A 27,814-nucleotide genomic window follows, 5' to 3' on the forward strand; every position below is an offset into this window, starting at 1 on the left:
ATGAGGAGCAGCTGAAGGAGCTGGGGTTGTTTAGCCTGGAGAAAAGGAGGGTCAGGGCCTTATCATTCTCCACAACTACCTGAAAAGAGACTGTAGCCAGGTGGGGTGTGGCCTCCTCTCCCAGGTAACCAACAGGACAAGAGGACATAGACTTAAACTGCACCAGGGGAGGTTTAGGTTGGCTGTTAGGAGGGATTTCTTCACAGAAAGAGTGATTGGGCATTGGAATGAGCTGCCCAGGGAGGTGGTGGCGGCATCACTGTCCCTGCACTTGTTTAAGGAAAGACTAGATGTAGCACTTAGTGCCAGGGTGTGACAAGGTGGTGTTCGGTTATAGGTTGGACTTGATGACCCCAGAGCTATTTTCCAACCTAGTTGATTCCGTGATTCACATGATGGGGCATTTCTCTCACAGCTGGCAGCAGACCAGGTGTCTGTGAGCCCTAAAGATGAAGGCAAGCACATAATTCCAATATTCTTTACTAACAACTGACCGCGTGTATGGCACTCTCCATGCTAGGGACTTTCGGGTTTTGTAGATGCTTTTGTGCAGAGGACGGAAAGAATTTCTACACTACAGCACAAGAACCCTGTGCAAGGCTCCACCTCCTCGGAGGCGCTCACGTTCACGGGCGAAAGGAACACTGAACACCCCACTGGGCCCTCAGTCTCGGCAAAAAAGATCAGTCTCCTGACTGAGAGAGTGCAGGCGGACACTACCCGGAGCAACGCCGCCGCCATACCAGGCGCGCCCGCTCTCGGGAACTACCGCTCCCGGCATGCCCCGCGCACCGCCGCTGTCAGCGCTGCACGATGATTGGCGGCAGCACAGCCAATCGCGAGCGCAGGCCTTGCCCGGGGGCCCCGCCCCGCCGCGCCCACCGCGGGGAACCTTTGAAAAGTTTTCGGCTGCGCGGGGTCGCTCCCGCGGCGGGGCTGGTCCGGCACGGCCCGGCTGGGGCTGGCCGGAGACCCGCGGGGCCGGGGCTGGTTTGCCGCGGGAGACCCCCGAGCCGTGGGGTGAGGCTGGTTTGCGGCGGGAGCGGGTTTTCTGGTTCCCGCGGTTTTTCGCTGCCGGGGCGAGAGGGGGCCGGGCTGCGTCTCCGGCTGCAGGCGCATCCCTGTGACCCGGCCTGGTGCGGCGGAGGGAGCCTGAAACTTTGGGGTCTCTTCCTGTTTAAGGAGAATTTTGTAGAGTGGGCAATAAAGTTTCCATCTTGTGAAGATGTGAAGGCCTGTGCATCTGCAAAGTTGTAGCAATTGTGTTATGGCAAACGTTTGCAATATTTGCACTTGCTACATTATAAAAACCTTTGTTTTGCCTACATGTCCGTATGAATTAATGCTAGGAATGTTGCCTAAATAGTATGTGTGAAACAGCGACATGGTCAAGCGTATGTGTGTGTGCGCTTTCGGTTGTACTGGGCTGGACAGCATCCCGTGGCGTTTTGTTCAGTAGAACTCAGTGTCAGTGGGTCACCAAAACTGAGTGTTGTATTCTAGCAGTGTATGTTCTAGGGCTGAATGCTCACTGTGATTGCTCTACAGTTCATGTTCAGGCATCCAAAGATAATTATTTCTTGCCAGTGCAGTGTAGCTTGAGTTCTTGTTCAGCTCATGACTGTGTAATTTCCAGGTCTCTTATGTCCCTGAAACATCTGTCCTATAGACATTGCTGACATTTCCGTTCTTACTGGTATGTTCGCATACATGGTCAAATATGAGGAGATGTAATTTAACGAAACTGCATTCAGACTGGTAACGTAATTTAATGTGACACAGGCTTACATGGGAAATCTATATCACATTACATTATGTGTATGTGCACACCTCCCTGTTCTTTAGCAAGGAGTTAGTGGAATCGTCCACACAGTCATATTCAAATCCTCTTTCAAAGATTTTTTTGTTTGCCCTGTAGATTGGGAAGCATGGCTGCTAAGAAACTAAGAAGAGCACAGTTGTCTCAGGAGATGTGTGAAAGGCTGAGTCGCTATCAGATCACTACCTGTCAGGTGAAAGGGTTATTTTTTTTGTGGGGGGTGGGTTTTTTGTGGTTTGATTTGGTTTGGTGGTTTTGGTGTGGCTTTCTTTTTTTTTTTTTTTTTTTTTTTTGGTGTGTGTGTCTGTATTGTTTTAATGCATGTCAAATTCACTTTTTGGTAGTTTAATTAAACAGGGAGCTTTACTTTCTATAAAGTAGAGGGGGCATTTCAGACTCTATCTGGCCTGCTGCCTTGTAAAAATAGAGCTTCAAAATGATAGATGCCTAACTAAAACATTTAAACTTTTATGTACTTGCTGTCTGTGTGGAGGTAGGGAAGTTGCAGAAGCAGCTCTGCAGAGAAGGACCTGGGGGTGCAGGTGGACGACAAACTGTCCGTGAGCCAGCAGTGCCCTTGTGGCCAAGAAGGGCAATGGGATCCTGAGCTGCATTAGGAAGGGCATTGCCAGGAGGTTGAGGGAGGCGATCCTGTCCCTCTACTCAGCCCTGGTGAGGCCTGACCTGGAGTGCTGTGTCCAGTTCTGGGCTTATCAGTACAAGAGAGACAGGGAGATCCTGGAGCAGGTTGAGTGGAGGGCTATGAAGATGAAGAGGGGACTGGAACATCTCTCTTACAAGGAAGGGCTGAGGGAGCTGGGTCTGTTCAGCCTGGAGAAGAGATGACTGAGAGGGGACGTCATCAATGGCTATGAGTATCTGAAGGGAGCGTTGGTAAATCTGTGGAATATGTACTAGTTTTGTACGGATTACATCAGTTTAGTCCCCAGCCTGGATTTGTAGGTTGAGCTCTCTGAACTGCTCTATAATCTTTCAGGACTTCTTATGTCTTTCCCTCTTGGAGCTAATGAAAGTGACGGGACAGAGCTTCTATGAGGTGCAGAAGCTTCTTTGTAAGGTCAGCCGAGCTTGTGCTCCCAAAATGCAGACAGTAAGTATGCTTGTGTTGATACTGTTTTGATACAATATCTGGGAAAAAGCTGAACATTGTTGCTCATCTTTTTAGCTGGGACGCTTGTGGTGTCTCAGTTTTATTGCGCAAGAACATAAAGTTTTTATTTCTAAATGTAGGTCTCTGATGTACTTCAGGTTGATGCAGTTACATTTATTAGGTATTATAGCCCCATGAGATTGTTCAGGCTTGCAGCATCGGTTCCAAGTGCAGTAGGGAAATAAATCATACTCTCTGGCAATCTAGCATGTAAAATTGCTTCTAGTTTGGCTCCTGCAACTAAAAAAATAAAAATTTTGTTTAGTCCAAGAAAATAATAAGAATTCTGGTATAAATTTGGTTTAGGTATAGAAGTGGTGCCAAGAAGTGAAGTGATCCTGAAAATAATTTCTTGAGGACTTTTTCCACCCATGTAAATGAGCTGTAGTGTAGCCTTAGGCTACAGTAGCCTAACTGGGGAGGGTGCAAGAACGAAACGCGTTAGCTGCAATGCAGTGGCGGCATTTTCTTATCTTTTTTGAATTCACGTGAAAATGTCTTTTAGAACAGAGAGGATACACACAGTTCTGACCCCATTCAATGCAATCCCCTTTTTATTCCTGACAAAAATAATCCATGTCAAAGTTTATTATGTGTAATTGGCGTAGTAATTGTAGCAGTAATTCTGTGAAACTTTAAATTCACTAATATGCTGCAATAAAGTTAGTAATAGAAGAATTAATAACTTGTACTGAATGTATTTAAAGCTAGCTAATTACTAGTTTTTCACCAGTAACTGTTACTAATTAATAAATTGGAGAGAAATGGAAGTTTAAACAGAGTTCTAGAATTTGCTTTTGCCTGTCATCCACTCTTCTCTATTCAATCAAGTTTCTTTGCTGAGAAGCCTGGCGAATGCTGAAGTTTATCAGACAACAGTGGTCAAGGTCTGTTAATAGAGAGCGAGCTGACAGGTGATCAGCTGTGTAAGTGCCTGCAATACAGAGCTGTGCTTCCAGAAACAGATGTTAGCTGTTTTTAAGGGATGTGAATTTAATCTTTGCAAACACAGGATACCAAATGGACTTCATGTCTGAGTGAGTGATGTAGCATCAAGACCAATGTAGCAAGAAGGTTTGACAATACCTTTGAGTAAAAAACCCATCTAAATAAATTAAATAATAAGAGGTATAAATAAGGGGAAGATACTGTCCAGATATAACATTGGAAGCAAAATTTGAGAGTATGCCAGAATACACATTAAAGCCCCAATTTCTGGAAAACTTGCCTTCCATTATGAAGTACAGAGTGAGGACTACTGAGCTCATCAGAGAGGAAGTTAGTTTAGAGGTGACTTGATCACATTGTAAACTGAGTAGAAAAAGATAATCATGTTAGAGACCTTCTAGAATCTAGGTGAACAAAAAGCTGAGCAAGATCCAGTGGCTGGAAGATAAATTTAAAACTAAATCCCTGAAATGGGAAGAAATAAGAAAATCTTTAGAAACTAACAGAGGGTGTGATTGGAAAAGCTTGTCTACGGATGTTATAATTTTTCATTGACTCTTGCTTTAAGGATTGAATTTTTTTAGTGAAAGACAGTCTTGTTCAACTTTAATTTTGTGGGCTAAATCCAGAAAATGCTGGGTAAAATTTTAGAGATCATGTAAAGCAGGAAAGAAAGAATAGAATATTCTTTCCATGGTCTACAGTGTTTATTTGCAGTTTACAAGGTTTAAGTCCTATCAGAGGTTAAATGAAGAAGTGATTAAATTAAAATGTTCCAAATCCTTCTACATTAGTTCATGTGTTCACTCTTAAAGTTTGCAAACTCCTCTCCCTTTTGAGTGAGGTCCATGCCCTTGGTTATAATGGCCTGTTGTGTGTCTTGAAAGCTGTTTTGCTGGCTTGTTGTCCCAACAAATACGGACTGAAACATCTGGGATTCAATGGTGTGGTTATTTCCTTAGTTATCAATGATTTCTCTGGAGGTGCTTCCATAGTACATTGTATTCCCAGCAGAGTGTCTTAACACTGGAATGAATCTGATGCCTGCATTTCTCTCAGGCATAGAGAAATCTGATTTTCTGGAGTGGTCAGTCCTGGCAGGTTATGGTGGTATGCTGTAACAGGGCTTCAAGAATCTCTCAAATCTCTGTTGTTGGGCCAGGAGCCTGAAACCTCTGGGAACTCTGTACTATAGAGCAACTCTGTTTATAGGTCTTGGGCTGTTTCTCCTAAAAATCAAACTTCTGATGTTCAGGATGCTCTGTGGTTAAGGTAGTGTCAGTTCTAGCAGAAACATGTTCTGGTGTTTCCAGATACGTTCTTTCATTTTTTCTTTGTCTAGTTTAAGTTGATTTCCCAAAGGAGAATAATTTGTAAAAAACACAGAATTCTAATCTTGGACCAGTTTGTCTAGTCAGTTGAAGAACTAGGAATGCCAACCATTTTCAGTTCTGTACCTGTCCTGTCGTCTTGACAAATCTTCCTCACCAAAGTGGAAAATTATGAATGGCTACAATATCAACCCAGGCTTATTCAAAGACTCAGGAATCTTTAGGAAACGTTTCCCTTAATCCATGTAGTTGCAAATTGGTAATGAACATTGATCAGGGAGTTTTACAGGTTGGAAACAAAGTTTGTTGAATAGGAGCAGAAACAACTTTTGTCACGTCATGATTAAAGGCTTATTATTTAATATTGTGGTGATGGAGAAAAAAAGACTTAAATTTACTCTGTGAGCTATAAATGGGATATAAATATGAGGAAGGATGATGAGCTAAGAGCAGAGTATAGCTGAATATAACAATACTTCTCTCACTGTTGGTGTTAAGTCATACCAGGTTGTTGAAAGCAAATACGATTTTCCTATTTCCATTAAAAAAAGCATTTTCTGATTTGCTTGTTTTCTTTTGATATTTTTCCCTCTTTTTGTAGGCTTATGAAATGAAACTAAGGAAGTGTGTCAATCCTTCTTCCGCTTTTTTATCTACCACGCTTCATAGTTTGGATAAAGTCTTGCATGGTGGAGTGCCTTGTGGATCCCTCACAGAGGTAAATTGTTTAATATATTTTACTTTAGTTGAGCATTCTACCTAGAAGTCAAAAGTCACAGATACGTTGGACTGTCTTGTGTCAGGTGCTTCAAACACTATAAAATACACAAAAATTTTTGAATGAGAACAGTCCTTGCCAAGTGCTTTTGTTTGTCTACTGTGGCAAATTGTCACAGCAGAGGAATAAAAATGAGACATGATGAAAATCTTACTATGAAGAAAATACTTTTGTTTTTTGCACCCTATAATCAAGCTAGATTGATTTTGATCTATGATAGAAATGACTTATGAAATCTAACGGTGATTTAAAACATGCTAGAGTTCAAGCAACACTGAGTTGAGACTAAACAGTTTCTGCTCTAGGATCTCTTATGTAATGAGGGGCTATTATTTTTTAAAGATTCTGAGTATTTCTTTTTGTGGACAATGGAATACACACCATACAGGTTACCATAAAAATGTTTAAGAATGCATCCATGAACTTAAATTGATCTGTCAGAATTAATATTTTCTTCATATCTAGACCTAGCTTTGTTGTCAATTTATTATAAGAAATTTGGAGCAGAAGAACTTAAGGTGAATACCACAAGTCTTTAAATTCTGGGAGAAACAACTTGCTATATTCTGTTTCTTTGAAGAAGAGCTGTTCCTATATAGTAGGAAGTATATGTAGTAGTGATATGTGTGGTCCTGAGATTGTAACTCTGCTGCTGTTGAGCATAGTGCCTTAGCAGGAGATGAGCTTTTGGTTCCTAAAAATATTTTCTTTATCAGCAAAGCAGTGGCTGGACTTTGTCTTTTCTTATGGATTGTGGTTCATGTGGTCAGCTGATGAAATAGCACAGTCCATGTTTGAAAAGAGATGATGCATGCTTACAGCTACAATGTAGCTTTCCAGGAATTCTGTGTGGTCCACTAACCATTCCTCACTGGCGTCAGAGAATGGCTGTTCACATGCCTATGTTGCTTAAACTTCTGAATTGTGCTTCTTTAGCCGAAGTGGAGAGCCACTGCTGCAGAGGCAGGAGAAAGAAGTAGAATAGAGATGTGTCTTTTCTGTGATAAGATGATTTGTCCTTGATCTTGTGACTGGCTCAGGAGTGGTGCCCAAATATTTGAAATACTGAATATGAATTTTTTTTTCTGCTAAAAAAACCAAGTGAATGTGATCCTTTTGGATTCTAAGAGCCACACAGTTAATTTACAAGGCTGCTGATAACAGTGTCATAAATATTTGTCTGTTCTTAATCCTAAATGGAGCTGTCACTCAGCAATCAGTGCAGTCTGTTTGATGTGTTCTTGCCTGAAGACCAGGTAGAATGGCTCTAGAGCAGTAATAGAATTCAGGCTTGCTGATTGCCATGTTCTTGGCATTGCTCCAGAGGGAGATCTGGGGAAAAACAGTGGTTAACATGCTGGGAGTTTTCGGGGAGTTTAGTTGACCTTTAAGCTTTATGTTGGCTAAGTTTTGTTTAAAAGTAAGCTCTGCAAGCAGTTGATCTCAAACTATGGATGTCAAATGTAATTTTCCTGAGATGATATAAAATAATGCTCTACAGGAAGTTAATGTAAGTGCTTAATTTTCCAGAGCTACATGTTTTGTACTACCTCTTAACCTGGTTAATTATCACAATACTCAATTTTAATATTCCCCCCCAGTGATTTCCTAAAATATTTAGCTCTTTAAATATAAGAAAACATCAGTAACTGTTGATAAACTGTACTTTAAGAATAGTCATGCTCCCTATGTACCATTGTATTTAAAGTTAGTTGGGGGGGAATGAACATATTCAAAGACAGGCCAAACTTTTATCTGAATGTAAATGAAAAGCACAGCACCAGGAAAGGTAAAATTATACTTTTAATTTTTCTTCTATAAAAAAGCATTTCAATGTGAATTTTTTTGTATTCTAAGATATTTTGGTTAAAAATGAGAAGACCTGCCTGGTGCAGTTCTCTACAGTGGGGGATCTCACCGAGGGAGGGAGGGAGATGTTGACATCTGTGCAAAACACGTAGTGGATGAGACCAGAACTGCAAGCACTGCGTCCTTCCACCTTGAGCTTGGTTGATGACTGATACATAACTATTTACTCAGAAATATTGTAGAGATAACTAGGTAGGATCCAGAAATTTGATGAATAACTCAAAAGATAAGATGTGTCTGAGAAAAAATAAAATAGTGTATTGCTTTTTATTTGCCTTTTAGATACTCAGTGTGGAGAGCAATTACAGCACCTATTAGGGGTTTCTCAGCAAATGTAAAGGCAGATAACCATTAACTATACAGAAACTGTTTTTTTTTTCTTTTAAAGCCTGGTTCTTGGGATTTTTAAAAGCATTTTTGCAAGTGTCTTGAGATCTGAAGTAGTTTAAAAGGTTGGCAGCACTCTGAGTGTTCATCAGGATTATTAAATGAAATTTTAGTAGAAAGCTATCAAGTGCCTGCTGCTGCTGCTTTGATGCTGTGCTTCTGCTGCTTTTATGCTCTACTGCAGCTTGTGAACGTTTTCAGGTCTTTTTCTTTTCTTTTTTTGGATTCTAGTGATTTTAGGATTTAACAACTTTAATTTGCTTTTTTGCAATTCACTGGAGCATAGCTGACAAGTAGATTGTCTTCTAGTATTTTTGAATTAGACAGATATTTTAAGTCTGAGAGAAGTTCTCTTCAAAAGTATGCTGGATTCAGCATTTACTTCCTTATTGGTATGGCTAAATCATTGTCTTTCTGTTACTTTAGCCAGCAGTGAGGGTGGCTGGAAACTTGGAATTTGAGTACCTTATCAGAGGGATTAAGATTTGTGGTGGTATCTTCTACAGCCAAGACTTCTTGCTTTTTGAGTGCCAGAGGGATTTGATTTGCATTACACTGTCTCAGATCATTCTTTTTCCAAGCCACTATTAGGTTTTAAGTCGGAGACTAAATCATAGCTGAAATTCTGTGGTCAGAGCTTTTGGCCAAGTTTCATGACGAAAAATTAAAATAGTTACTTTTTTTGAATATTGAAGAGTTTAATCTTCTGGTAGATGAAGAAGAATTAGCTCGTTGTGATTTCATCCAAACCCTACAGGTGTGCCAGAGAAAATAATACATAACTCATTGAAAAATAATTTATCTCTGCCTAATAAAATATACTTTTAAAAACTGTTGGAGTCTTCATGTTTCTATCTAGGTGATTTTTTTTTCAGAGCAAATTTAGAGTAAAACAAACCAAAAAAACTTTTTGCTGACATTCAATTTACATTTATTAGAGGGATTTCAAGTAGGATTCTGTTGTTCTAAACACTTGCTGAAACAGTGCTAGCTACAATAAAATGTAGTTTTATAAAATTGTTCACTGTGGATTATTTAAAAGCCTGTTTTAAGGCGCTTTAAAGGAATGCGAATTAAACATGAAGTATTGTCTTTGGGAATAGAAATACTTTCTTGCTCCACTGGCTTGCTTCCTTGTGGTGGGTCATACTGCAAGGTTCCCTCATTTTCTGATATGATGCTCATATCCTTGGACATTTTTATAGCATCTCTGCTGAATTAGCTTCTGTATCAGCCACTGAAATGGATATTGGTTCCAGTGCAACTCCCAGGCAAGGCTAAAACTACAAATGTTTTTATGAATTATCCTCACAGTTGTCCAAACATTTTAATTTAACAGTCTGGATTGATATCCTTGCCTCATTCATTTCAAGTCTTCTTTTTAACAAGAAACAACTGGTGAGATTCATTGGCTATCACAGTCTAAGGAATGTGTATTGCCTCTGCACTTTTTATGTATGCTTTGGGTTCATATTAAATTGTAGCAGCTATTGCTGATATGATAGTTTGTAATTTATGTACACTGGCTGGGGAACAGATAATTGCATAAATATGACTGATTCCTGATCTGTAATTCACTAAATGCAGTGTGTGCTTCTAAACAAAAATCATCTAATGCTTCTCTTGCATTAAAGCTTCAAGTAGATTGATTGATATGGCTTGGCTTTCAGGCCTTGTTTAAAGACAAAAGTGATTAAAAGGATTTTAACCAACTTTAACTGTAGCTAATGTGATCCTTCAACGTTTCCCTCTGTGCTTCAAGTCATGCTGCTGCTGCTTAAAAAAAACCCCATAGAAATACTGTTATATCTCACAGTGGAAGAGTGTTTCTGCTTGAAACCAAACTACTGTGCATGTAGTCTCAAAAATCAGTTTGATTTTGAGTGTCTGTTGTAAAGTTTCTTTTTAAATTTAAAACAACAGCTCTGTATTTAGGCTTTTGTTCTGGCAGTACTAGGTGTTTTGAGAAGGCATGCTTTGTTTTACAGTTCAACCTCCCTGGAGAGACTTGCTTTTACACCTTGCATTATTTGTTTGTTGCTACTAGCATCAGAATGAACCCATCACTGTGTTTTTACTGCCTAAAGTCACTTTGGTTTTGCTGTTTTTTGGCCCTCTTACTATTTAAGATTTCATCATATTCCTTCCCAGAAGTGGTGACAATGCGATATTGTATTTAAAGACCCTCTGTAGTAGTAATGAACTTACAATTATCTGAACACAGAGCCCAGCATTCAGATACAATCTCTGGAAGATCTGCAGTGGATAAAGAACAGCAGACTGCCATCTCTAGGAGAAAAATACTGCTCTTAGAAACTGGTGATCTCATCAAACAATGTGTTCTTTGGATCCTGGTGGTTTTTCTCTTCAAAATCACACTGGAACCTTTTCATTTGAGCTGAGTCTGCTCTCTCTGCTCTCTTTGAATGCTGCTTCACCACAGGGACTTTCAGTGAGCGCACGTGGAAGCTTAGAACTGGGGAGCTGGTCTGGATCATTGCATGGTGTTGGTGTTGAAATATGGTAATAGGGAGTTAACACCAATGAAAAACCACACACTGCATACTGCAGTGTAGTCTCTGGGGCAGATAAAATCTGTCATGTATATATGTGGTTCATATTGACCATTCAGTCTTTATAAGCAATTATCCTTGTGATTTCTAGGAGACCTGGTTTAACCAAGGTAGTGATGATTCCTAAGGAGTTGTTTATGTCTGTGAGCTCTTTAGCTCTGGACTTTGTTTTCAGCTCTAAAAGCCATTGATGACGATGTCAACTGTGAATCTTCTAATTCTGCTCTATTTTAGAAGGTAGCACAGAGACAGATGGAAGAGAGCTAGGTGTCTCTAGGGAAGATCTTGTGAGATGAGGGGGAGAGTAGGCGACCTTAAATTTTAAAGGTAACAATGATGTCAAAGAAATAAAGTATAAGCATAATGCTGTGTCTGAAAAGCTTTTTATTCTTCAGGGGATGAGTTTGTCTGCAAGGTACAGATCCAAGAGTAACTGCAAGTTGGTCTTTGTGGGCTGTGTTGTGTCTTTTCATGGCTGTCTCCTCCTTTGGTAACTGGAAGAGCAGAATTGGAGGGACACTGGCTGATGTGACTGAAATAAGAGTAGAATTATGGTGATGAATGTTATGTTGCTAATCTTTTTTTTTTCCAGATAACTAGCCCACCAGGTTGTGGCAAAACTCAGTTTTGTATTATGGTGAGTGTTCTGGCTACACTGCCTGTAAGCATGGGAGGACTAGATGGGGCTGTTATATACATTGACACAGAGTCTGCATTCAGTGCTGAAAGGTAAGATGCAAAATTCTAAAATACACATAACTTCTTAGCACCTTTTCTCTTGGAACCTTCAATTATTTTTTGAGCAGTAATTGTGCACTTTTAAATACTGGTGGTAATTATTAAACATTCCTCTGGTATATGCAGCTATTCCGTAGACGATGAAATTAATTTAATAAAATGGTTTGCTCACCTTCCTAATTTGTATGATGTTGCAGATTCTGGTATGACAAGGTGAATGGCATGATTTTAAATTTATAAATGGTCCTATCAGTTCTGTACCTGAAATCTTGCTTTGCAGTTTGGTTTGTGGAGTTAACGGGAAGTTAACTAGAGCATGTAAAGGCCCAGCATTTTGACTACAAAGGCAATGGAGGTTTTCCTGTGAACAGCGGGACTTGACATTGCCCGTTTTCCTTCAGATTTCCGTCCTGTTTCTGTTGAACGGGGCCTTGTATCCTCCTGCATTTCTGATTCCCTTCTGCATCTCCTATGTCCTTAGCAGCTATGCAGTACCATATTACCTTACTTCTGTAATGTTTCTGGTTCTTCTAATATTTCCTGCTTGGCCCATGCAGCTGAAAGGGCTCGGCTGTGCACTTCTGGTGTGTTCAAGTGCTGAATGGACAGGAGACACTCTGTGCCTTATTGCCTGAGAGTTCCACGTGTGGGTTGCCACTCTTCCCATGTTAACTGGCTGATTAACTGTTGGAAAATCCAGCAGTGTAGCTCTAATTTACTTTGCTTAGTTACCAACTTTGCTAAACTTTGAGGCTTTGATGGTTTTGGGATTTCAGTTCCTGTGTCCCTGTTGTTTGGAATGAGCAAGTTCAAAAGTTATTAAGGGTCTGGGGAGGGACAAGAAGTAAAGTATTCTAATCCTTATTTGTGTAGAAAAATGGGCAGAAAGAGGTTCACTGAAATAATTCATATATTTCTGATGATTTAGTAGCTATAGCCATGGCATTAATCTGGAGTATCAGAGTAAATGTATGTCCATTGATTATTCATTTCAAGTTATCATGGATGAGAAGGTGGGATTTCTAACCCTGTTTTTTATCAAGGTAATTTCACAAAAGTTTAAAGTATAATATATTAAAGAAAAAAAGCTTCAAGCAATGGCTCTGCAAAATATGGTGCTTTCTCCTTACATACCACTTAAGTTTTGTTTCAGGTCCCTGAAATGTAAATAGTAAAAAAAGTAGGACCTAAAGAGTGCGTTAAGACTTGTCACTTAGAAATGAATGCTAAAGAAAAGGAAAGCAGATCCACATGAAAATGAAACTGCTGAAAATAGAATAGGACGTAGAAAGGAAACATGGTGAAAATAATATTAAGGATAAGACTACTTATGTATTAAATCATATTTAATATTGCTCAGTTGCAAATGATAAACACAGTTCCAGCAGACTGACTATACCTTATACTTTCTATGCTGCATCTTCTAAGGAGCTGAACCATCAGAGCCAGGGAGGTGCACATCCTCTTTTCCCAAGGTGTTTGGGAGCTGGAGCATTTTCCATCTGTGGAGAGACCGAGGTCTTGCTCAGTATAGCGGGGAGAAAGCATTGGGGCAATCTAACAGTGGCCTTCTCTTGCCAGTGAGGAGGCCTTAAGGAGATGGCACAGGGGTGTGTGCTGGGAGACAGCAGGCATACATTGAGCTTCATTTCTGGGCTGATATATGGAGAAGATTTGCAATTCCTAGCTGCCTTTGTGGTGAAAAAACTTCACCCAGAGAGGTGGTGCTGCCACCTTGAAGACTTGTGAATTAGATAAAGACTCAAGTAACTTGTTCTGACTTCATAGCTGGCACTACTTTGAACAGAATGTTGCCTCAAAATCTCCCAAGTTCTCTTTCTAATCGGAATTTCCTTATGATTCTGCAATCCTGTATTATTAATAGATGGCAGGTAGAAGATACGTAGTTTTTGTTGTTGCTCTCAACACTTAAGACAAATACTCATTTAATAGCATCTTAATTTAAAGGGCTTGATAGAGACATTTAGCTGGCACTATTTTTATTTAACCTTCAAAAGTCTCTACAGAAAGTCTGAGAAGAGTGTTTGTATCCCTTCTGCTTTGTAGGGCTGAGAGTTGCTAAGTAATACAGGCTGTAATGCTGTGCTGCTTCTAGAAAGATACTGCATAAAGCTGGGTAATTTTATTTCTTGTGATGTAAACTCTGCCTGGCAGGTCTTACTTCAGGGAAGGGAACTTTTTGATTCCATGAACTTTCACAGTCTCGTTACTCTCTAACATGACAGTTTAGTTCAGTGTAATAGCAAATACTTGGAAGAGTGATCAGAATTGGGGCTGGTCTTGTAAGATATGCCACGGGTTTCTGTAATTTATGTATTTTTCCCTTGTATAAGAGAAAGCTGTAGAAGTGCAAGTGGTGTCTGTCATTCCACTTCACCAGAACATGGACAGTAGGACTGGTAGATGGAAAGGGCCATAGTAAGTCTGGAAATCAAAATTGTTGTAATCAGTTATATAGTAACCAGCTATGAACTGAAAACTTACTAGACTTTTTCAGAAAGTCTGAAAAGAATTTAAGTTGGCTTTTGTCACTAGTCATACAGCTGGTGAAAAACACTAGATACAGATTTCTGTGTACCAAAGCTGAGAAAAAACAGATTTATCTATCCCATGGGCTTCTGTCCTGATTGGAGAAAACATGTTCTGTGCAATTTTTGATCTCATCATGACAAAAGGCATTTAAATATTAAAGAACTTTAGCCTGCATGGAGCTCTGTAAATAGTGCTTCAATCTCAACATGTCGTTTTAGGTCAGTGTGTATAATGATGTTCTTTGTGATATGCATGGCTGTAAGAAAGCACAGTGCCATCTTGTTTCATGCAGGCTATTTAATGGCAGCTGTAGCGGGTTGGGTTTGTAACCGGGCGGAAACATCAATTTAGTGTAGTGGTTTGGTCGAAAATACTCATTACTGTTTATCTTCTGTGAGATAAGAATTAGGAGAAATGCAAAGCAGGCACCAAACTTGAAAGAATAGAAAGAAGTTTATTAACAGACCTAAAAGAAGGAAAAAAAAATTATACCACCTTCAGAACTCTCCTCCTCCCCCCACCTTCCTCCCTTCTCCCACTGACAATGTAAAAAGACAACCCTTGAGATGTTCAGTCTGTTTACCACTTCCATAATAACCTTGTTCAGTCCATTTAGAAAGAGAAGTCTCATCTTGCTCGTGCTATGAAAACATTATCACAACGAGACAGCCGCCCACTTCCAAATATCGTTCAGTCCATTTAGGAAGAGGAGTCTCTCTGCCTGCATGTGAGTCCCTTCCCCTGACTTGCAGCTTTTCCCGCAACTGCTTTCGAGGGTCCACTCTTGAAGGTTTTTGGGGTACAATTTTAAGGTTGAGCTGTTCAGAAACAAAAACAGAGGCCCTTCTCCTTCCCTGGGAGCAAAGGGTCTTCATCATCTTCATCTTTATGACTATCTCTGGGAGCATCTCTAGGACTGAGGTTTCTCCTTTCCCATTTGGAGCAAAAGTCCTCATCTGGTCCATCTCTAGGGACTGAGGTTTTCTCCTTTCCCGTTTGGAGCAAAAGTCCTCATCTGGTCCATCTCTCCCTGTCCAAACTTCTCATGAAATTACAGCTGCATCAGCATCTGCCTATCTCAGCGCAGGTGCTTTTGCTCACGAGTTGAACACTCCACCCCCCATATCTTCATGAAATTACAACAGGATACTCTGATATATCATAGCTTCACAACAGAATTTCAACTTTAAGCATCTCCTCTCTCTCTTCCCTCAGGTTTTCAGCTCTTCACAGCAATAAAAGGGTTAATCTCACCTCGGCCTTGCAGCTTTGCAGCTGGAATGTTGAATGTTTCTTATCGAAGTGGAGAGGGGGGAGAGCCGAGCTGCTCCGGCTGCCCACTGCTCCGGCAAGGCAGTGGGGGGGGTTCCACGGCTGGAACAGGTCCATCGGCTCCAGGATGGCCGTGGCCCGCTGGCCCCCACACGGGGCCTGCAGCCACCTGTCCCAGCGCCGGAAACGAGAGAGAGCTTGGGGGGGAGTTTGTCTATTCTTGTGGATCACAGAGGCGGCCACAACTTTAAGTGGCTTAAAGAATTGTCCATATTCAAACTGGCCAGCTGATAGGTTCTGTCAGGTCCCAGAGGAAACTGTAAGCACCCCTTAGCAAGGACATCCCTTCCGGGACTGTGCTTACTAACCTATGACAGCAGCTCACCATTGCCCTAATAGTCTACATGATTAATTGTACAGGTGAGCAGACAAAATTCTGTCTCTGGAAATTCTGCTGGACAAGTTTAGATGTGATAAGTGATGTACCTAATGAAGGAGATTCAGGCTATTGAAATGGTTTGCTCAGGGTAGGTATATTGACATTCAAGCTTAGTATTTCTATTTTTGAACCAAATAAAACTGATTTTAATTTTGTTTTCCCTAAAATGGCTTTAACTTTGTGTTTTAATGAAATGGGCCTAAATCAAAACCATGGAGATAACCACCAAGTTGTGCCCACAAGTATAATCCACTAGATGCCACTCTTCTCAAGCTATAGGTGGTAGGATGTGTCTGTTTAAAATACAAACAAAGTATTTTTTGTTACTAAAAAATAAAATCTTCATTGTGGAAAAAAATTTCTGTGTACAGATTGTAACTACAAGTTTCAAAGTGAAGTTCTTGGATTGTCTCTTTAAGGATCTAGGTGAAATTGTCTGGTGGTCAGAGGAGTGGAACTTCTTTCAAGTGATTTCTGAGGAGTTTATAGGCAGTCAGCATTTCTAAAATGCATACCATTTAGTTTCCTCAATGATTTTACGTAAAAAATATAATTTAACTGAAAACTGTTTAGTTTTACATCTGTATGAGAGATTTTTTCAAAGTCATAATTTGTGAATATGAACGTATTTTGACAACAAATAATAAATATCCAGTTTCCTCTGGCTTCTTTTGGTGTTATCACCTGTTATCTGATATACTTCCTTGGTCTACTCTGATAATAAGTAGTGGTATGCTTAGCAATTGTAATTCAAGGTTTTGAAGGGTTATGAATTTGCTAATAAGATAGTGGAGAACATTTATTCATGGAAGCCTGCATTCAGTTCTATCAGTAAAGGAGCCGCTTAAACTGTTCAGTCTTTTTGTTACATCATGTCTTGCTGTTTGGAGCTGTGGTATCTGAATGAATGCATGCTCAGTTGTAGATGCCTTGGCAGCTGGAGCCTCAGTCACCTTCTGACACAATGGTGTTTACTTTTTTGGTTTTTTTGCTGTGTTCTAACAAGTGTATTTTAATAAGATTTTACAAGCCCTTTTCATAAATAGGTCATATAAACCAGAAATGGTTATGGTGGAAGTCTCCCATCTAAATGACATTGTTCATGTTTTTAAGGAGATTATCTGTGAAAAGATTTTTACTTTGTCAGGCATATTTTCCATACATGTACTGCATGCATAAATATTTGCAGTTGAGCTGGGCTTTGTTCTTTGCAGTCCTGCTTCCATGTTCGTTGGGTCTTCTAATGGTTCTTCTGCTTCTTAGCAGTTTGTTAAATTTCTGTGGTCACACAAAGCCAACTTTATGATTTCACTGCAAGATAAATGTGAAAAGTAAGATGGTTAGAACTGGAGAGTACTTTTGTTGAAATGAAGTTAATATTTAGATAAAATAACTAGAATAGGAAAATGCTTGGTCATTGAGTAGAACCTCTGGTATAAAAGTTGAAGAACTTATTCAGTAACTAAACTTTGCAGTTTCCTTCTAGAGGAGATAGGCCCTTTCTTTGCATATGGACACGTGATGTCTTTCCCTAGTGTGCCATGGACTCAGCATCACTGGAAAGAGACCCTAACTGTTCTGACTTCCTCTGTTTCAGTCTGACTGATAAAGTATGCTTTTCCTTTTAAAAAGGTTTCCAGTCTTAGTTGGTATCTGCTTATGGCTCAGAGGTTTGCTGTATTGGCTTTCTGAATGCTTGGTGCCTTATGAGCCTGTATTATTCTTTGTGCAGTATTATGCCTTTTGTTTTTTGGGTGGTTTTTGTTTGCTTGTTTGTTTGTTTTAATAGATTGATTGAGATAGCAGCAAACAGATTCCCTGCTTATTTTGACTCGGATGAAAAGCTGTTCTGCATGACCCGTAGCATCTACCTGTACCGAGAGCTGACCTGCTGCAGTGTACTGAAGAGGTATTCTTTTCCATAGTTTAAAAAAAAAAGCAAAAAACCCACAATTTTGACTGGATTTTCTATATCAATATTTTTGTATATCAAGGTTTTGTAAAGAGTAATTAATTTATTTGAGACCTTTTCATGTGGATACCAGCATGGTGTCTAACAAAGTAACAGAAAGATTGACATTGCTCTTTTCATTTCATAACATGTGACTATTCCACTTGATGTTTTTTAATTTCTGATAGACAATTTCTATGTTATCTGATCCTTCTAAGCCTTTGAAGGGGAATGTTCAAGATTCAGATATTCTCTTGGATTGTGGAGAGACCATACTATAAGAGTTACATTTTCCATGAAATAGAGTTTGTTCCTCCAAAGCAGTTTACTTCCAGGAAGATAGGGACTCCTCCAGCAGTGGAAGGGAGGAGTTGTTTAACGATCACCAGCCTGAGTGCTATTGTTGGCAGTGTTGTATTGTCATGTTGTTACCTTATGTTGATTTGTGAACAAATGTCACAATGAAAAATAATTAAGTTACATTTTAGCATCATGTTGTGTGTTTTATGTTAGTGGGAGAATTATTATAAGAATAGTTTCTTTCTAATACAGCTTTATCAGTGAACAGCTAGTAGCATATTAAAGAAACATGGAATGGCTTGGGTTGGAAAAGAGGTTTAAGATCACCTAGTTCCAAACCTCCCATCATCGGCAAGGATAGCATCCACTAGGTCAGGTTGTTAATGGCCCCGTCCAGCTTGGCACTGAACGTTTCCAGGGTTGGGGCATCCACAGCTTCTCTGGGCACCTTTGTGGGTGCCTCACTACCCGCTGACTAAAGTATTTCTTCCTAACTTCTAACCTAAATCTCTCTTCTTTTGGTTTAAAACCATTTCCCCTTGTCCTATCATTATCTGCCCATGTAAAAAGTCAGTCTCCCTCCTACTTATAGATCCCTTTGAAGTACTGGAAGGCCGCAGAGAGGCAGAGTTTCAATGTCCACTTTACTTGCTGTCTGCCATTCAGGAGTTGTACAGCATAGTGTTGCTAACTAAAGGTCTTCCAAAAGTTTCTTTTGGAGAGATCCTGCCTTGGGCCCACTGAGCCTCAGATTCCTTTTCAAATCTCTTTAATACATGCAGATGTTAATGGAGGTGATGTGTGAGGAGGGAAAAAGAGGGACTGACTTTCAGCTTATGAAAGGAAACTTTATTTAAAAAAATTTCAGGGTTATAAAATGGTTCTATTGTGTATATAATGATATCAATGACTTTTTTTTTTTTTTTCAGGATTATGTCTTTGGAAGAAGAAATTATTTCAAAGAAAGTTAAACTCATAGTAATTGACTCTGTTGCTTCAGTTGTCAGAAAGGAGTTTGATACAAAACTCCAGGGCAATCTGGCAGAGAGAAGTAACTTTTTGACTAGAGGAGCATCAGTGTTGAAGTATTTGGCAGAGGAGTTCTCAATACCAGTAAGTTCTTCTTCCTTTTCTATGTTTTTGTCTTACAGTATCAAGTAATAAAATCAGAGGAGGAGGAAGATGACAGACGAAGACCAGACAATGATTCTAGTAGGAATCTTTAAGCAGGTTCCAGTTGGAATGTAATTAGGAAATGGAAGAACAGTAGTTGTTCTGCTTGGTGTGTTTCTTCTGTGATATTTTTAAAAATTTCTTAGAAATTATTTTTATTTTTTGTTAATTTGTGACTTTAAATAAGAAATTACAAGATTCCCCAGCTGTCTCTCAGTGCATTGTTTTTGTTTTTTGGTTTTTTTTCCTTAAATCCTACATTTTGTTGCCGTTAAATACTGTTTATCCTGATGGTTCCTTTGTACTGTATTGTCACTGTAACTAGTGTATACCCTGGGTAGCTGAAGATCTTTTTCTGCCTCTGTTTCTTTTACTTAAGTTAATAGAATCTCAAAAAGGCTTATGCTCTGGAACAGCATAAATTCCTTTTGTAGCTGATAATGTATGCTAACTTCTGCAGAAGGGAAGGTAACAGCTCAGCAAATCCTTGTCTGTGGACTTGCCCATAAAATGCAAAGGAAGACATGGACACTCAGTGCAACGACTGGGTAGACCTGACTGAAAAGTGCTTTAGAAGATGTAAACTGCATATGTGTTTGTGTGTGTGTTTATTACGTGATCCACAAAGGGTCATTGCAAAAGATACCATTGAAACTCAACTCTTTAAAGTATTTCCTGGTATGGGTAACTACTCATCACTCTAGTGTAAGGAGAAGCTGTGGTAAGAATGTGAGTAAGACTGGTGGGGCCTTTTTCACTCTGACGCTCCTGAGGTCACAGAAACTATCACATCAGAAGTAGGCTGATGTAACTTAAGAGGAATGGATTTCCTTCTGCTGCGTGACTTCAAGTGTTCTGATGGAGAAGATGAAACCCTGCCTAAGTGCCTTTAAAGTTCATGTACAAAAGATAGCATCCTAGTCAGTGCACCCAGTAATGTTTATACTGCTTTAAGAAGCCTGGAAAGAATTGTGTGTAAGCATGTACACTCTGATATTTTGAGAAAATATTATGCATTCCTTTGAGAAAGGGGAGAATTTTTATGAAAAGACACTATTTTTCTCTATTTCTCCATTTTCTTCTTCTTTAGACAGCCCTAGCCCCTCCTTCTGCCTTCACTGAAATGGTGAAGCTGAGCTGCATTTGAAGCTCTGACATTTCATGCTGCTGTCCTGCTTAGTCAGAGCAACAGTATTGATATGCACGAAAATCTTAGAATTGGACATTATGAAGTAGCCTAAGACTGTGATCCTAATTCTTCCTACATAAGAAGAATATAAAGCTCTTAACATTTAGAGGTTTCATTATGTTAAGGCTGACATGTTTGCTTTGAGACATTTTCAGTACCTGATGTTGAGATTATTTCTCACTGTGAACACTTCAGCAAGGAGTTCTGAGATTTTTAGCAGGAACCTGTGCTTTGGTTACAGCCTCTGACTTTTTGAATTGGTTGATGAGATGTCTTACCTTTTAATTTAAATCTTTGAAGATCCGTGTAATTACATGTGATACACAAATACACAAATTGGAAACTTGTATGTTTTTAAAGCAACTATTGATTAGATTTTTCCAATTTATTTAATGCAAATGCACTCTGTTTTTGTTTATCATCTTTAGCAAGCATTGCTGGTTGGTTGGTTCTAGAGTATTTTAAATATTTGTTAAAATTTATGTTGCAAAATAAACTCTAGCAAGTATTAGTTAAGAATTCTAGGAGGGCTTGGGCTAGAGATTTGGGTTCTTGCAAACATGGATTCCTAAGCAAGACTGTCTGGCTAACATGCAAAATCCAGTGGTGGAGTGTGTTATGCATCAGCAACTGTTGGTGCAAACCATAAAATCAGTCTGCTGTTCCATATGTTGCATTAACTTCCCTTACAGAGTATCTGAGGTTCTCACTGTAAATAACTGTGTTGGAGTTATTTCAGATGTTTTTACTTACCTAGAAAATCATAAATATAAATTTCTACTTAAGGACATTAGTAAGGTTGCAAAGTGATTTAGATCACTAATAAATTGGACACATGAATATAATGCTTCATGGCACAATCAGTGCAGCTAAATACTAAATCGGGGAGCAATTAGGGAGACTCAAACTGAGGCTGATAGGATTTGAACTTGAAGTCAATCCTTTTGGCTGTAGCTAAAGGTCTGGTGAAAAACTTTGAGTAGTTGAACAAGGGTACTGGAAATTAGGAGATACCAGCTATAACTCTTAATGGAGCAGTACATCTGCTGTTGACAGTCCAGAGAGGGGGGTGAAAAATCAACTTCCAGAGAACAGCCTTGAAAATGAATGGGGGAGAGCAGTCTTAGTAAAGCTTCCTTTGTTTAGCTTAGCTAAGGAAATGTTAAGGGCTTCATTAGTCAATATGCACCTACTCGGCAAAGAGGTATTTGATAAAAGCTCTCTTTGGCTGACACAGGTGTACCACAGGTCTGTGGCTGGAAGCTGAATTAAGCAAGTTCAGACTTCAAATAAGGGGTGTGTTCTTACTGGACTAATTAACCATTGGAATGCATTACTAAACATAAATAGCTGCTTATCATGAGCATGTTTAAGTGGGCGTTCTTCCTCCATTTCCGAAAAGGGAAATGGGTTCAAACAGGGTTAAGTTTGTGGAAACCCTGTGCTACCATGTTATGCCATAGTTAAAAGGATTTTAATGCAGTTATTTTTGTTGGCATTATAAACTCTCTGTTTATAATTATGTGTTCGTGGTGTCAGGTTATTGAGTTTGATGTGCAAGAGTGGCTAGCAGTCATAGTTTTTACCAAACTCAAGGGCAGCTGTTCCAAACCCAGGTAGATCTGTATGGTGTGAAGTATTTGGAAAAAAAATTGACCTTGATTATACCAAAACTGATGGTAGTTGTTCATTAACCTTTCTACACCTCTATTTTCAGTTTGTAAAATGGGGCAGAACTGTTCATTGAGAAGATGCTGTGAGGATAGGGTCATTGCTAATAACAAAGAACTTAATACTGAGTCCAGGACAATATATAGATGCTCATTGGAAAGAAGCAGTTGCCATCCTCAGTGTAAAATTTAAAACGGTTGTAGTAAATGAAAACTTAATCTATGTCTTGAGATGAGAAAAAAATAATAAACATATTAATTGAATGGTCCCATCTTAGCCACTGAATGAAGCGAGTGAAAGTGGTTTGTGACTGTAATTTTTTACTTGACTGAATTTTTTGCTGTTGTAGGTTTTTTGTGTTTCTTTTTGTTGTTGTTTGTAAAGTACAAAGAAAAGCAAAAGGTTTTTTTTTTAAATTTATGGACATTAGTAAAGCTTAAGTTGTTTCTTAAAAGTCAAGTAGGATGCCTGATCACCTTTTTTTATCTTTTCTTCCATGTAACTTAGCAGTAAGCCCAGGTTCATTCTAGGCATTTTAAGTGATGCCAGAGCAAGAGGCAGCACAAGGCTTAGATCACTTATGGCCGACTGACAGGTGACCTGGCAGCCTTACTGATGACTGAACAGTCTCTAAAGCTTTTGCCTCCATGGGGTACTATGTAGCATTGTCCCTTTTTTCTGGCACAGAGCTGAAACCAAAACATCCTTTTTTTCTCCCAGACTTGGTTGGAACTAGCCAGTGAGATCAAAAGCAATTCCTAGAAACTGAGAAGGACAGCTTGATTATCAATCAAACAAAATCCCCTTTTGTTTTGAAATCCAGTGAATATGCAAATCTATATGAAAAAATTACCTTTATCTGTTGATAGAGCATCTTGTAGTTGAGAGCATTTGGATCTGAATGTGTTCTCTTACAATGTGTTGATGCTGTCTACCAGATTACATTTAAGCAACAGTAATGAGTCCTGTATGTTTCCTGTCGAGCTTCCTGGCTTCCTTAACCTTCTGCAAAAGAAAGAAGGTAAAATGCACTTTGGATTTTCTTTCTTCTCTCCTTCTATATTCACAGGAAACTATATATTATTAGTAGGTGGTATTTGGTGAAAATAATTCAGGGTTCGTGCTAGTTAAGAGATGTCTCCTTTTCAGTAAAGAGCTAAAACTAAAACCCAATATGACTAGAATTGTTGTTGAGATTTAAATATTTACCTTATAAAATGAGTTATTCATAGACTCTGATTTTCAAGTCATTAATACTTGAGAAAATGTGTGAAGCTGGCTAGACATCTCCGTGAAAAAGTACTCCAGAAGCGGCAGTTGCAAAACCAGACTGCTTTAAGCATTCTTTTAAATGTCAAATTGAGACTGAAGATGAAATTTATTTTGGAAAACCCTAAGGCTAACCAAATTACAACACTTGCTGTCCTTTCTGCTTTTGTCTGGATTGTGTTCTTAGATCACTGAAGTGAACCTTTGTTATTTATGATCAATATGTTGGTTATTAGTACCAGCAAATGTATAATAGTATGATCTGGGTTTTTTTTATTTGTTCTTTCTGAAATTATGAAGTAACTTAGGATGAGAAACTTTAATCTCTCATGTGTGAATTTTTAGAGCAAATGAAAGACAAACCTTATGTAATTACTCCCCAATGCTTTCATTTTCTATGCTAAGTAAATTAACAGTAGTTCAAGAAGCCCGCAAGTTCCACCGGTAATATTTCTCCCCCTTTAGAATTGACATGCTCCACTTAAAACACAAAAATACACTTGATATTTATGATATGACAACAGATCTGTCACAGTCAATTTTCTTTTCACACTCTGATCTCATAGATTTTAGTTTGTGCTTCACAATCACTTATGCATTGTGCTACTTAAACTTACACCCAACATTTTCATTTACTTTAGAAAGCCAAATGTTTAGCTAAATTGTATTTGCCTTTAGGTCGAGTAAGTTTTTTCTTCTCAAAATCAGTTCATATGCAGAAATTACTTGACATCTGCAGTGCCTTTTCTGCTGTCTTTTGTTAAGTGTATTTACTTGTGTTGTCTCATCTTCCTGCAATAAAGTGTCTCAGAACTGAAGTGCTTCTGTTGGCACAGAGGGAATATTCATGCTGTTTTCTTTTTGTTTATAATCAAGTATTCCCATTTGGTCTCATTCTTGCTTCTTTTTGTTCTGTTTGCACATAGATCATTGTTGTCACCTCCTGTACTTTTGACACGTTGTTCTGATATTTGAAAATACTAGTTTAGGGAGTGCAAAACTAATTTCAAAATAAAAGATTTCTGAATTTCAATAAAAATTGTTTAGATCCCAGTTCCCTTTCAATTGGAAATAAATATGTAAAGAGTTTGGTGCAAATGGATAGTTGATTTGTTGCTACATTGTGTAGCAACACTGTTTGATGACTTTTCCAAAAATATGGGGATACATTAGACTTTCAGGTTACTTTGTCTGCATCTGGACTGTAAGCTGCTGAAATGCAAGCTTGGTTTCTATATTTTGCTATTAAAAAGTATGTTTAGTACCAGTGTTACAGAAACAGTAATTGAATTATCTTTGCAGGTTGTTTAAATCTAGAATAAGCGAAACTTTACTTGAAAAAATTAGGGAACTACTTCCATTTTGAAGTTTTCTAAAAAGAGAAATCTCTTACAAGTTATACCACATTGAAACATGCATTTCTTTAATGAAGAGTTAGCCTTAACAGAAGAAAATAATTTGGAATTGAGTTACCAGAACTTAACTAGCCATATATAGGCCAGATGTGGTTCAAACTTGTTTCTAGTGGTGAGAATTCAGTGGAAAGTATGGGTCCTTTTCTGTTAAGCTGCTGATATTTATGTATAGTGTCATGTCACTCAGGTTTTAAGCATATTTTGGGTTTATGTATGTATGTGAACTTGAATACCCTTTCCAACTGCTAATAGAAGCATCTTCATATTTCTACATAATCACACTGAACTCTTGGCCATCTGCTTGCTCAAGGTTTATGTAATGATGTAGTTCTCCTTTCAGTGTGGGGCTGCTACTTGTGTTGTTCCTCTCCTTCTCCCTTCATATGAGTAGCTTTCATACTTTTTTCCATTAAGTTTGTGTATTCCTCTAGGCAGCAGCATGAAAGTTAAAACAATGTGACTGGTTAGAAGACACAGTAGAGCACCTGAACCTGCAGAATTTTATTAAGATAATTAACCAGGTTCTTGGAGAAACTAAGTAGTCCTCCAATCAACTCAATAGGATGAAAAGATCCTAGTGTCTTATGCTAGTCATTCTGTGAACATTACCCACAGAAGCATAAATATTTAGAATAATGTAGATATTGCACAATTTGCTGCCTTTATTCTTCTGTATGAAACAAAGAATCTTTGAGTAGACCTGCCTTTGTTTTGAGCCATGGAAAACAGTAGTTAGTTTGTTTCGTAAGTCAGGAAGATTACTTCCAAAACTAATTTTCTTGTAATAAAAAACAATTCTTGTTCTCTTCAAGATGTTTCACTTCCCCTGCACCAAAATTCATGTTGGTGTTCATGGCCTCATTAAATGGTGAACTGAACAACATTAGAAAATGGCATTCATGCTAGCTGTATCAGAATTTTTGGTTTCAAACATATTCTTTTTTGGTATAAAGAGAAGCACCTAACCTTGTTCAGTGCACTTCATCTGCTTAAGTAACAAATAGTTTGTGAAATGAGTGTGGTGAGGCACTGGAACAGTTTGCCCAGAGAAGTTGCAATGCACCATCCCTGGAAGTTTTCAAGGCCAGGTTGGATGAGCAACTTTATCTAGCAGAAGGTTCCCTGCCCATGGCAGAGGAGTTGGAACTAGATGATCTTTAAGGTTCCTTCCAACCCAAACCATTCTATGATGTTAAGATTTCCTACCATGTAATATTTAGCAGTACTTTCATGCCCAGAACTGAGTCTATAGCTTGGATTTTTTAATTAAATATTATAGTGTTAGCCTTTATTTTTTTACCTGCTTAAAAAGTAAACGTCAGAATTTCACATTTATGTGAACAGTGCTATTTGTAATGTGGGATTTGGCATGAATTTTAATTTTTGTTGTTGTTTACTGGGGAAGCCAAGATGGTTAAAGGGGACGTACAGAACAGCATTCCTTCTTTGCCCTTGCTAAAACTTCGTAAACTCAGTTTTTATTGGCAGACTGTTTATGTTTCAATTATTCCTCCACTCCACAGTATTGAGCAAAAACCAGTTTTGAGGAGTTAATTTGAATGTTAAGTGTTGTTAGAGTGGCAAAGTTAGATGGCTTTGTCTTTATGGTTGTTAAAAATTATCCTCAGAAGGCACAGCTTTGTTTTAGTTTAAAATAGCTGGTTAAAATGTAATTATAACTGTCTGCGGTACTGCTGCCATTTGTGTTCTTTTTTAAATGTGTCTGGAGAATATATGTTTATGCAGTTTATGGCCTGACACTGTTCCTTTTGGACCATCTATACCATAAAAAGTTCAATACTGCTGAGAAAAAGGAATGAGGAATGGTAGAGCAATGTTTCCTGTTTTCATGTGGTAGTGAAAAGGAGGTAGTTTAAAGTTATGTGATACTTGAATTCAGTTTGTTTTTTCTTTTAAAGTATTCCCTTCATTGCTTTTTCCATTTTACAGTGCAAGTGACTTTGCCAAAAGCTATCATTCTGCACAATTGCACATATGAAATTATGCAGAAAGAACCCACCAGGCTTAACATATAGGAGAGGGAGTTGAGAGGAATGAGATTTTGTTACCAGATTTGTTTTTGATCTGCTGTATGATTATGCACAATATTTGCTATAAAGTAGGGCAGGCACTTTCTCTGATATCTGCCTTGACTTGAATTTCTGAAAGAGTTCTTCCAAAATAAATAAGCAGTTTCTTGTGTCTTCCAACCCTCATTGTTGTTACAATTCTCTGAGTTACCTTCAGCTGATTTACATAATCTTGAAAGTGAGGTGCCCAAAAGTGGACGATATTCCAGATGAATCTCTAGCAAAGTTTAGTCATGGAGAAGGATTTCTTCTCATGCCTTGCAGGACATCTCATGCTTATGCATTGTAACCTAGTTTGCTTTCTTTGCAACAGCCTGATGCTGTTTACTTACCAGTTATTAAAATCTTGGATCTGCATTTGCTGACTTTGTTGTTTAGCTAGTTGCTCTTTCTAATGTTATTTTTCCTGACTGGCCAAGATGATTTTGAATTCTGATCTCATGGTTTACCTGCAATCTCCTCCCTGCTTACCTGTTTTTCAAGAAAATTGATTATTCTTTCCATTACAGATTCTTTGTGTAACTATTGGATATAACAAGATTTCATGCAGACTCTACAACTTTATTCAATGAGAGACCTTTAAACACTGATGATTGCTATGTGTCATTTTCCAATAAACTTTGCATAGATTAATCTAGGTTATAGTTTCCTAGTTTTAGTAACATACTTATGTATGATGTTCTGTTGCTAAAATAAAAATACAGTATTTGGCAGTGGTTTTTTTGTTTGGGTTGTTTTTGTTTTGTTTTGTTTTTTTCCCCTGCCCTATCACATTGTTATTCTGTATGTGCTGTAAAAAACAACAGTTAATTGTACTGATGGGCTTTTATGCCTTGGCTTGGGAGTTTAGGGTTTGACAAGATGTACTGTTTTGACTG

At 38.6% G+C, this 27,814-nt stretch overlaps 1 protein-coding gene across 2 annotated transcripts in view; it reads left to right on the top strand.

Annotated features, from left to right (window-relative positions):
- The first annotated feature begins 879 nt into the window (after positions 1-879).
- The window catches only part of RAD51B (RAD51 paralog B), a 385,412-nt gene continuing 358,477 nt past the window's right edge, over positions 880-27,814 (top strand). The window contains exons 1-7 of one of the 2 annotated variants that reach the window (XR_007204379.1): positions 880-1,020; positions 1,919-2,012; positions 2,817-2,930; positions 5,871-5,987; positions 11,469-11,605; positions 17,668-17,787; positions 19,059-19,242. Coding sequence is in view for 1 of the 2 variants with exons in the window: in XM_048307720.1 (XP_048163677.1) it covers positions 1,929-2,012; positions 2,817-2,930; positions 5,871-5,987; positions 11,469-11,605; positions 17,668-17,787; positions 19,059-19,242 (756 nt within the window). In the remaining variant the exon portion in view is untranslated. The remainder of the gene's footprint in view (positions 1,021-1,918; positions 2,013-2,816; positions 2,931-5,870; positions 5,988-11,468; positions 11,606-17,667; positions 17,788-19,058; positions 19,243-27,814) is intronic. The other variant, XM_048307720.1, reaches the window with a different exon arrangement.

This window comes from Corvus hawaiiensis, chromosome 6 (genome assembly GCF_020740725.1).
Source record: "Corvus hawaiiensis isolate bCorHaw1 chromosome 6, bCorHaw1.pri.cur, whole genome shotgun sequence".
Taxonomy (NCBI): Eukaryota; Metazoa; Chordata; class Aves; order Passeriformes; family Corvidae; genus Corvus; species Corvus hawaiiensis.